Source organism: Theobroma cacao, chromosome 1, assembly GCF_000208745.1.
Source record: "Theobroma cacao cultivar B97-61/B2 chromosome 1, Criollo_cocoa_genome_V2, whole genome shotgun sequence".
NCBI lineage: Eukaryota > Viridiplantae > Streptophyta > Magnoliopsida > Malvales > Malvaceae > Theobroma > Theobroma cacao.
The window spans coordinates 35889875-35901889 of NC_030850.1; the positions used below are offsets into that span (position 1 = coordinate 35889875).

Sequence of the window (12015 nt, forward strand, 5' to 3'; positions counted from 1 at the left end):
CAGTAAGTCTGACCATTTTCATTCAATCTTGTAGGGACATTTTTTTATAGAATAAATAAATTCATAAATGCGTTTGAAGAATTTTCCAGCTTTAACTTGACTCTCAATTTGAAGTGATTGTTGGACCCAAATTTATTTCTTGGAACATGCTTGATTCGATGGTTAGCCTTTCACAGTCGGTAGAAGCAGAGAGTGACTACAGCTGCGGACCATAACCATTTACTTGGGGCAACATTGTCAGGTTGAACCTGGCCCCTGGTTTGTTGACTGGCATTAAACTTTTGCAAGTAGAACTGTTGGGGCTCACTCCAGTTTTCATTTTTGAAATGGATTAACGCGGCAAGCATGCTTTGTTATCAATAGTTCAGTCATTCTTCACCATATACCTTGCATTAGAAGTTAATGAGATTAATCTTTTGTTTCTTAATAGGAAGGGAATTTTATTAGAAATTTGGAGAAAAGAAAGCATAAAGTTTTAGGAACAAAAGTTAAGCAACAAAGGGAAAAATTTTCTGTTTTTGCAAATTCATCTATAATAAAATTTGTCTCCCTAAGAATGTGTTTGAAGAAATGACCTAAAGTTCGATGCTCATTACTCTAATGCAATTCGAAATATGCTTCATTTGTAAAGAAACAATGAAACCATTGTTAGAATCAGTTTCAATAATAAAAGAATTTGAGTAACACATACGACACACCAAATATTAAATATCAATAAACTCGATAAAACTATCAATGAATTAACACATAAAATTGAAAATATTCTATTGCTGAAGGTGCAGACCATTTTCTCAAATTAACCCATGGAATTCAAAAAAGGTTCGTCTTCAAGACTAACCATCACCGTCCAAAAACAAGATAAAATCAAGGCAAGTGCCTAAGTTTTCTTTTTCCTCAAAGTGCATGCTACACAACTATAAAGATAAGGTGAAGCTCTTTTTGCTATATCGGGCATGTTTGTCAACTTAACAACTCTGTGATTGATTTAAGTGACTGGTTGTTTTCATGTGGGAAAGTTCCTTAGAGCTTAAGCCATTTAGAATTATATGTTCTGATTGGGCGTTGGAAAGTCATGGAAATCCAGACACACATAACATGTAGACATGACAGTCTCCATCTTAGTGACCACTTTGTGCCCCTACTCTCTCTTCTATCACTTTCAATGGAGTTCTCTGTAGAGCATTCGTAGTACCATATACACAGTTTGCTGATAATCAAGTTTGAACTTTTACCTAACATTTAACAAAGTGGGAATTGGGAGAAATTAACTTGATTAAGGGGATTAAGTTCAAGTTTGTCACCATATAGTGATTTTATGTCGAATTTGGTTATTATATTAAAATTTTTCATGAAATATTCGTTACGTAAGTAGTAAATTTTTGTTAATTTTTTTATGTCTAAAAATGAGTAAAAGTAAAAGTACAATATTTACAAAATTTAATGAAATTGAAGTACAGTGAAAAATTAGATTTTTCTTCCCGTTTATACAAAATTCAATATCATTAAAACCTTAATAGTATGATAAAACATTGTTGTGGCATTCAATTTAATTGATTTGTCTCATAAAATTGGATAATTTTCAACTTTTACTTAATCATTCTTAATAAGACATCTTACAAACTTTTACCTACCAATTCTAGTTCTAGTCTCGAATTATCTTTGGATCAATTAATTAATCATAAACCCAAGACATTGGGGGCTGTTGTCTCTTCCCCGAAGCATAATAACCATTTTGTCCCTTGTTTTCAAGTCGTTGGGCATAACTCAAATTCTGCCGCCCAGGGTCCAGCAGATTCACCGACCTCAACCAACTAATAATACCCATCTTTCTCTAGGAAAGAATGCAGGACTGCTAATAATTGAGGCCGAAAGAAAATTATGTCTGGCTAAGTGTAGATAGTCATAAAGGAAGGAAATTATAACAATGGCTAATGCCATCGAAACCCCTGTCAGCTTTAGATTAGGGTTGTAGGGATATGAGTTGGTATTCAGATGTACAGAACATAAAAATTATGGGCTATATAGTAAATTGCAACAAATCTCCTATGGTGCAACTGTGTATTGAAGGGAAAAAAAATTTATTTTAACACGGTGTAGTTCAATTTTGATATCTTTTATAAAAGTTTTATATTAATGTAAAATATTTTTTAATTTAAAAAATATTTTATTTTATAAAAGATATCTTTATTTATAAATTCAAAGCCCAATTTGTTCTATTGATTTGAAATCCCTAACTCAATCATACGCTTTTATTGCCGTTCAAGATCGACAGTAACCCTCCAACGAAAATTCGCTCTGGAAACCGTTTGTCCAAGTCCCCACAGAGGACAGCCCGTCACCGATGATCACGTGCGGTGCACGTGAACCTGCAACTCCGTATCATACCAAATCAGTTGCGGCCCCACATTTTACACGACTGCTACACCAAAAAAGAGCGTCCACGTGGAGAGTGCAAGCTTTGAAAAGTATTCCCTCCGACTGCCGTAGTTTGCATACTTGCATTGAAAGATTAGCGGGTCCCATTCACAAAGCGTATGATCATCAGAGTGGGGGTAGGACCCAGCGGCAATAAAAGAGGGAAAAAGATAGTGTTCGGACGTGGGAAGGGCGGGACCCACGAAGCTGGAGATTGGGGAGCCAAGGGATTTGCTGCACTCCTTCCGCGAAGCAATGCGTGAAACGTTGCTTTCGTTGCTTTGTCCACACATGGTGGGAAAAGGAAAAGAAGTTCCGTTTCGATTGGTTTTGGACCACTGTTTTTTATCCATGTCCATTCTAATATTCTCCTTACTCCCGAATGATTATTGCTTACTTAAATTTAATGTGATTTTAAATGTCATAAAAACACCTGATTTAAAAACTTTACGTGCTTTTTTATGATTTCAATATTTTTTATATAACATCTCGTGATTTTTTTTGTCAATTAATACTTTGTGTATAACTTTTTTCCTTTTGCTCAAATAATTATTTTTATTAATAAAAAAAATTATACAGCATCACAATTCAGAATAATAAATTGGAAAAATAAAACACCTAATACAAAAATATGCTAAACCACAAAAAAATAAAAATTAAAAATCCAAACATTCTGCTAATGACCGCCAAAAGGCATCACCATTCTGCATTTTAGGTTCAACCCAGAATGCACACTACTCTTGTCAAGTATATTAAAGTCGATTTTTGTTGTAGATATCTGATAACCAACAGCCATTGAACATATTTAAGTCGATTCACTCTCTTTTAACAAATGTATCCTCAAAATGATATAACTTTTATTCTTATAAAAAGTTATATCGTTAATTTTACACAATAAAATTATAAAAATATTCCTAAATATAAAAAAGAGATTAATTTCTAATCGAAGCGTATTTCAAATTTGATAATTTTTTTGAACAAATTAAATTAACGATCCAATCTTTTTCGTGAGAATAAAATTTATCTATGAAGTGTTCAATAATATTAGTAACTATTTAAACTATTTATTAGGAATTTTTTGATAAAATCAATGCAATAATTTGATTTATTTGCTTATTTTTTTCACGAAAACTGTTAACTTAACTTGTAAAAGGCAAATATCAATTGTTCTATTTTGGCATCCTTCCTTACATCATTTTCCTATCTCTTTGTCCATGAGCTAATTATTTTGGAGTGCCCATCAGCTTTTTTAAGGTTTGCCTTCGGCAGAAAGATCTACAAAGTTGTTACACTACTTTAATATCCTTTTTGTCTTGCAAAAAGAAAAGAAAATAAAAGAAAACATGCACATGGGCTGATGAAAGAGCGTAATCACTTATTTATTTCAATTATACAAAACATCCAAAAGGATGAGGGAGTGAATATATCATTTTCATAATTTTATTTCATGTATTTACTAAATTTTTTATATTAAAGTCACTTTTATTGTTAAATTATTTGTTTTTATTATTAGAATTAAAAATCGAAATCCGATGCTATGAAAGAAATATAAACGAGATACTAAACGGAGACCGAGAATATTTATCCTATAAATTGTGCAATTGGACTTTTGATGTTATCATTAATTTTTTTATATTATTTTATCTTATTCGGAGAAAAGGTTAGGACCCAACCAACAGAGAAAAGGGTTGGGAAGAGGAGCTCGTGGGTCAAAACCTCAGCCAAGTCTCCACTTTCTGATCCGTAAGGTAAGTGGGCCATGTCCCACCGTAGACACATTCATGTGCTGGTACCAGCAGCACCTTAGCTTTATTACTACTTCTTTCGTCTGTTGGGTTTCGCAATAAAAACCAACTCCTCTTTCCCTTTATCCTTTGTTACTTTGTTCTTCACACAATTAAGTGCATCCACCGGTTATTCAGTCTGCAAACTTTTTATCTTCCTACTGACCAAAAACTCTTTTCCAATTATTTAAATTCTATCTACACCTTTTATAATTTTTTTTATTAACATTATGTGAATATCATTATAAATAATTTTTATTCTCATCAATGTTTAAATTATTAATTTTATCGAGTAAAATTAAAAAAATATCATTAAACGTAAACAAGAAACTTCAACAAATTTTTATTTGGTTCTTGAGAAAAAAAAAACAGATTTAAAAATTCATAAAGAATATAAATAACTAATCATGTGCCCTGCAAATAAACGAGCAAAGTCGCAATTATTTGTTCATGGTTGCCAACCAGCTGTACGAACAATATGAATCCACGAACTGTCGGCTAGATTCAAAACTTTGGAGTAGATGCACCTGAGAGGAGTGAGAGGTAGGGATTGGCCCCATGGAAAATTTTTTTCTTTCTTTTTAACCAAGGAGTAATTGAAGTCTATATACACGCACGAGTGACGTGAGGTACACAGCATTTGCTTTCCAAGCTTAGTACTATTTATGTAGCAATGGAGTCGGTTAAGAGGATGAAAATAAAAAAATTATTTTTTAAAAATTAGACAACAAAATGATAATTTTTTTTAAAAAAATAAAAATTATTAAATTTTAAAATTTTAAGAGGACGGCCCCTATCGCCCCCTCCCTCTGCCTTTGTACCCACGGTTTCTCTCTACTAAACCAGAGAGATTAGGTAAAAAATCATGTGGTATTCATGAATATAAAGACTATTGTCTCATCCACATAGAGGGTGGAACATGGTTTTGATTAAAACAATTATGCACTTAGTCCAAGTTAAATTTTGATTTTACCAAAAAATATGGTTAAAGATATATATATATATATATATATACACATATATGTGTATTAGCTAGTGAGTTGAATCAGTCTTCTTTAATATCAGGCTCAGTTTTTTAGAAAAGTTAAAATGGGATAATTCAATCTCATATAAAGTAGGTAAGAGGATATTGAAACATCTATAAGTGTGAATGCTATATAGTTTATCAAGTTAGTTTTTTTTTAAAAAAAAGGTAATGATCTCATAACAAATTGATATCAAATTAGATTCGAATCATGTCAAAACACTTGCAAAAAGAAAGTAACCAGGGTGACCAACAATGACTAGTAATGCAATAAATGTTATTATTTTCATTATGAACTTAATAGTGTTAATTAAAGTTCTTCTAGAATGCAACATGACATCCCCAACTCAAATCAAAGAATGTGAGACGCGACATCTTTTCGTAAGATTCTTCTTTCTTAGAAGTTGCGAATTAGACCTTTGGGTATATTTGGGGAACAAAACAAACAACAAAAGATTAGGGTTGAAGTTAAAAAACAATGACATCCTTAAATGGGAACAAATAATTTTTTAAAAAAAGTGAAAGGACCCACAATTAAATTTCCTCGGAAGTTACAAGGAGGTTTCCGAATGATTCGAACACATAATTTTCATGAAAGGAAGGAAGCGGGGCATCGGAATAAAAACAAACACAAGACCTCAATCATCCATCCCTTTTGTAATCATCATTAGGAACAAAGTGCCAACTTTCATCTCCCGAATGTCGTGTGACCAGAAAAATAAGAACAGGGCTTTGCCGCAAGCTCACTTCCATCACCTTTTGTTTTGTCGTGGAGCAAAACATTATGGTATGCCTAGCTTTGAACTAACTGTACGGACAAGAAAAGCTCGGCGGAGAGTGTCAAATACCATCGACAGCAGAATTGTTTTTTTTTTTTTGGGGTTTTAGGGTCGGAACTTGACACCCTTTTTTTTGGTTTATGAGAGAGGGTAATTATTCAAAGTCGAAGGCAGGGAGTTACAAAGGAAATGTGGGTACGTTCCCTGAGCAAGTTAAACCGGTTGGGATCGATCAAATCAAAGGTTAAATTTTGCTAGGTAGAGATCTAGGAGCGCGATACTCTGTCTGAGGGTAGGCCCCAAGGCCCAAGCCATGGGCCACTTTCTTTTAACGTCTTTACCATTATCCCAAGTCCTAACAAAAACATAGCCACACAGAAATGATGATGATGATCGTGTGAGGAAGAGAGAGAGAGAGGGAGATATTCTGATACATCAGATTGATTTTCCTACATGATAACTTTGCTTTGGTACGTCCAGCCTCCATAGAGGAGACAGCTTGATTGCTTGACCTCCTCCCTCCCTCTTCCTTTAACTTTCAATTTTCTCAGAAAATTCGTACCATGTCTCTCGCTCTCTCTCTCTCTTTCTTTATGTATTTTCCGGGAAAATTCCAGTACCAGACAAAAGGATAATAATGCCATTCCCAAAATGCAAAAAAAAAAAACCTGCAAAGTGCACAGCCTGTTGCTGCCTAAACTATACTACTACCTGAAAAGAAAATTTCTTTGATCAATGTCTGTCCAAATTTCCCATCTCTTCCAAAATTATATTCCATGCACAGAATACAAACATTGGGAACTAGAATTTTAGTACATAATTGGGAATATATTTGCAGCAAAAAAAAAATATAAATATATATATTAGATGCTCTATCAGTCCAATTTTTTTTTGATGTTAGCATAAGCCAACACAAACTGATATTAAACATTGAAATTTCAGAGAAAAAAGTGAAGAGAAGAACACTAGAGCCATTTAATCAACTTGTTATTTGCATAAGCTTAATTTCCATGGCTTCTCTCCCATCTCCATACATTTCAATGGCATTACTTATTGAGATTTCTAGTTACCCACTCGAGAAAAAAAGTGTGCTTGATGATGATGAAGATGCCGTTGCATTGTAAGGTCTTTGCCTGAAACAATCCAATGACATCCGTGGTGGCGAAACTGCCACCGTCACTGAAGAAGAAGACTGAATCCCAGAATCCGGCGGCGACCCTATGAAAAATCACCGAAAACAAACAAAAATTCTCCAACTAAGAAACCTCCCTCAAAAAAAAAAAAAATCTTGCCTATCCGAAAACGACTTACTTGGGGGGTTATCAGCGGAGGAATTGCGGCCATTTTCGAGCAGGAGGGGCTTCTGGTTTTCTTGATTATTGGGTTGTTGTTGTTGTTGTTGTTGTTGAGACTTTCGCCTGCGACGATTGTGATCGGCCAATCTCTTTCGACAGCTACGCTTTCCGTTGTCGAACTCCGAGAGGAGATGGAATCTGTGGAAAAGTTTTGAGAACCCAAACGTTAGTCGAAACAAAGCAGTAGTGCAGTTTTATCAACTGGTTTGAGTTGAACAAAGCCAGCACAACAGGACATGTCGAGGGGGGAATTAGCATGATCCTGAAGACGATAATGCCCTCGGGATTTCCACAAGTACGGGAGAACCAATCATTGGCCTCGGGACATGATTCCCCGGAGCACTTTCGTCAGCTCAATCCTCCTCCATGGTTTTCAAACAAAAGAAAACAAAGAAACAAAACTACTAAGAAACAGAAAGAAGAAGATTTTTTTTTGACGAACTGCGGTAACGTATTGCAGGGAGAGTGAAAATATGAATGCATGTGGAGGGCATTTCTGTGATTTGACGCTAATTAAATGTGTCTTTCAGTTAATAACAGCCTGCTATAAGTAGCAAAGCAAACGGTACGTAAACGCAAAGAACAGGGAACTTTTACGGACACAAATGCCCTAGGGATCACCCCATGTACGGGTCGGCAATCATTAGCCCTCGCAGATTTCTACAGGGGCACTTCCGTCATTCCGAACACACAGCATTATCCTCATCCCTCCTCCCACCAGAGAGCTTATTGAACACTCTATAATCTACATGATAATTACTGCAAAATGGGAAATGTTATTTCTGTAAATTTCTCAACCTGCTGCACTGCTGGCAGAATCGTTGAGTCAACCCTGCGGCGATGACTGTGGAAGCCTTGGAATGGAACTCGCAGACTTTGTGGCGGCGATGGTAGTGCTTGGCGTGGGTAAGATCGGCATTGCAGCCCTCGGCTTGGCACCTAGGGGAGTTGGTCGAACTAGGATCTCCCGGTCTAGACCTGCGATAAAGCCGGTTCACAAAGTCATCCTCGGCGGAGGAAAAATACGTACGGCCACCTAAGTTGAGACCAATCCTCGCTGTGAAGTCAACAGGTCTGGAAACTTCCTCCGTCTTGGGAACCAGAAAGTAACCGCATCCGCTTCCTCCGGCGCCGGAAACCGGGTCCAGGGAGAGCAAGGAAGGGTGGGGTGTGGAGTAAGCCGACGTGCCAGAGTAGGCGCGTGGGTCGTATAGGGAGTGAAGAGGGGCGTGGGCGTGGGTTTGGGGTTGAGCTTGAGCTTGGTTAGGGTTATGGAAATGGTGTTGGTGAGAAAAGGCAGTGCTGTGTTGATGGGAAAGGAGAGTTTCGTTGAAAGATTGCTGGGTGGTGGTAGTGGTGGCATAGTGATCGAAAATCTGACGATTCGGGTCGGATTCTTGGTTAGGCTCTTCACCCGATAGTATTATTGCTGACGGGTTTCCCCATTCATAGTCCAACATTTTGTCGAAGTCGCAAACTTTCAAGACAAACCCCCTTTCTCCCCCTTGTTCCGGCGAGGTAACGGCTTCTTTTTTTTTAATTTGTCCGTATGATTGCAACTAATAATCTGTCAACAACAAACATCAAAGAATAATAGATAAAACAGACAAAGGAAGCAAAGAGTTATAGAGAGAGAGAGAGAGAGAGAGAGATGGGAAATGTGTCAGCTTTCACAAGAGATAATTGAAGGGAAAGAAGAACAAGAAAGTTTGTTTTTGGGGTTTTAATGGTTAGCTTTTCCGAGGGTGCTATGAGAGGTTAGTAGCATAGCTTTTCGGGGAGGGGACATGTCGGTGTTCAAGGTGGTTTCAGCCCCCGAAGAAAAAGAATAAAAATGAAAAAGAGAGCAAAGAGTTAAACCCCAAAACAACTCACCTTGCACGTCTTGGATTGCGAATTTCGAAACCCTGAACTCTACTTGCCATTCCCCAGAGAGTTCAACTCTTCAATTCTTCATTTCCCCACTCTGCTGGCAAGTTCATTAAGCCCCCTCTCTCTCTCTCTCTCTCCACTCTATCTATCTATCTAANCCCACCTCTCTCTCTCTCTCTCCACTCTATCTATCTATCTAATCTTTAAAGCTCACGCATTTTTCCCTCCCTCTTAAAAGCCAACTTGAGTTAGCTCTTTCTGTCTCTCTCTCTCGCTCTCTCTCGCTCTCTCTCTCTCTCTCTAGGTGGAGGACTGTCTGTGAGAAACTGGGTTATGAGGCGGCTTGCGCAGAAGTGATTGGTGACTATGGACAATGTGGAAGACTGAGAAAATTACCCTTTAACCCACGTGATGGCAACGTATTTGTGGGGGCAGCTAAAACACAAATGAATAAACAGTGCAATGAAATTCCGTGTAAAAAGGTGGGAAAATGGAGGGGAGAGCGACTCAGAGAGAGAGAGAGAGAGAGAGAGAGAGAGAAAGAGAGGGTTTGGCCTTAATCTTTCGTTTTCTTTCTTCCCGTCTTTCCTTAGTCCAACTAGTTAGGGAATTGGGGAAGAGATGGGGGCATCTGTTTGGGGGTTCAGTCTCCAGACAGTAACGCGAATAACCGTGTGGTTGGTTTTTCTCTCTGCAGTGAAACGCCACGCGGTGATCTTTAAACCTCAGGGTCCCACTTTACCCGCCTGCTTTGATCAATTGCCCCCAGAAGCCAGAAGAAAGGGTCATCATTTCTCTTTTGCTTGTTAAAACTTTACCCCCAACCCCACTGTTGCATATCGACAGGACGAATAAGGCTAGTTTTTATCTTGGTTTAATTTAATATTGGAATCTCCATAAAGATTGTACTTAGATTCATATGAATGTCAATTCCAGCTCGTGAGTGTTACTTGTTCAACAGCAACGGTCTGTTTCCCATTTCTATCTAGTAATATCTATTTGCACTCTAAATAATTAGTAAAATTTATACTTTAGATATAATTTTTAATTTGCACTCCCATAAGATTTTAATTTTAATAAAAATTTAACAGTTGTCAGATTCATTCACGTGACATATGACGTATATGGTAATTAACATGATCATATAGATAAAAAATTACAATGGATATAAGTGTGACAATTGTTATTTTTTTATTAAAATTTAAGATTTGTATTAATATAAATAAAAAAACTAAGAATTTTTTATGTAAAATTTAAAGTCTTTTTTTTCTTCTCAAAAAGATGTGAGCACAAAGGAGTAAACTTCAATGAGGGCTTTGGATTAAAGGTAAAATCATGTAAAGTATTTGTTTGCATTTGATGGGGGCCCTTGTACCTGGTTCAGTTCACTTAAGATGCAAGAAACGAAAGCATATGTATGGTAAGTAAGGACATCCATGTAAAAGAAAAATATTTTGATATATGGGGCTCCTCATACCCAATATTTGTTCTGAAAAATACAATAATCCATGCCAAAGTTTAAAAAATATACATAAAAAAAAAGAAGAAAAAGGGCTTTTGGGGTGTGATTAGGTTACTATGAATATTGAGTTCAAGCATTGTACAAAAATATGTCGTTTGCTATAAAGTGTGGGTGGCCAAGGAAATTTGCTTTGGATGTCTAAACCCTCCAATAATCCAAACATCTCAGTGGCCTTTACGCCTGTATGCCAAATTGCATGCTCCATCCTTCGACAAAGACTGCTATTTCTCAACTCGATTTGTGTCGCGAGTGACTTTCTTCCCCCCATTTTCTTTTCCTTGGAAGGGGGCTAAAGGAAACAAGTACGTGTGAGAACCCTAGTCCAATGCAATCATCATGATCGCCGAAAAGCTTTATCAAAATAATTGACATGCAAGTTGAGTGCAGATTGTGATGTTTAAATTGCAATTCAAAGTCTAGATCATCATGAATTACATGCGACATGAATCACTTCACCATTTCGTTTAATCATATGAATAAATAATATCAATTAATATAAAAAACGATGATTATTAATTTTTCGTTCATATTAATGATTTGTATATACATAAAATTTAAACGATTTACAATGTGAAATCGAAATCAGAGAAAGAGAAGATGATCTTAACTCGTACACGAAAATGGAAACAACAGCATTCCCTTATGTTCTCTATTCTTGGAACCCATTGCCCCTTGCATGAAGTGTAATCGAGAGGTGAAAACGACTGTTTAAATTATTGCTTAGAATCAACACATAATAACGAATCCATCATGATATCGAGCTGTAAGTTTAAACCCACCACCATTCCTTCCTCGCCCCCCGCCGGCCGGCCCTGCTCCCCCCACCCCCCCCCCCCCCCACCTCTTCTTAAAATGAAGGGGAAATCATTAAAATCTTTTTGTTTAGTAATTAATTAAATAAATTGGCCGGTTGTTTAGTTCCCTAATCCCAATGGGGGAAAAACAGGAGAATATCTGCCCCGCTGCACATTGATGAAAAAGGTTGCAGCCTGGATTAATGAAGTTATTCTGCCTAAATTTGATAATGTACGACCTCTCCAATACTGTCCCCAATGCATTTCAAAATTCTGCACTCTCTCTCTCTCGTCTAATCAATCAAAAAAGGGCGGGGATTGTTTGATCACTTCAAGAAGGGATCATTCCTTTGTTAGAGAAAAGCTTTTTCGCATATTTATGATCGATCATTCAGCCGTAGCAGTATATATGTCACCTAAACGTCACTCTGATGCAATTTTTAAGCAAAGAGTAATCTTTAGTCGTAATT

General features: G+C 36.7%; 1 protein-coding gene across 1 annotated transcript; it reads right to left on the reverse strand.

The window, feature by feature from the left end:
- On the reverse strand, positions 6839-9379 carry LOC18614396 (squamosa promoter-binding-like protein 8). The gene is made up of 4 exons (XM_007052145.2): positions 9233-9379; positions 8156-8924; positions 7314-7495; positions 6839-7220 (listed from the first exon to the last, which is right to left on the reverse strand). Exons 2-4 carry the CDS (start codon positions 8815-8817, stop codon positions 7069-7071), a joined length of 996 nt encoding a protein of 331 aa, XP_007052207.2. The 5' UTR covers positions 8818-8924; positions 9233-9379; the 3' UTR covers positions 6839-7068.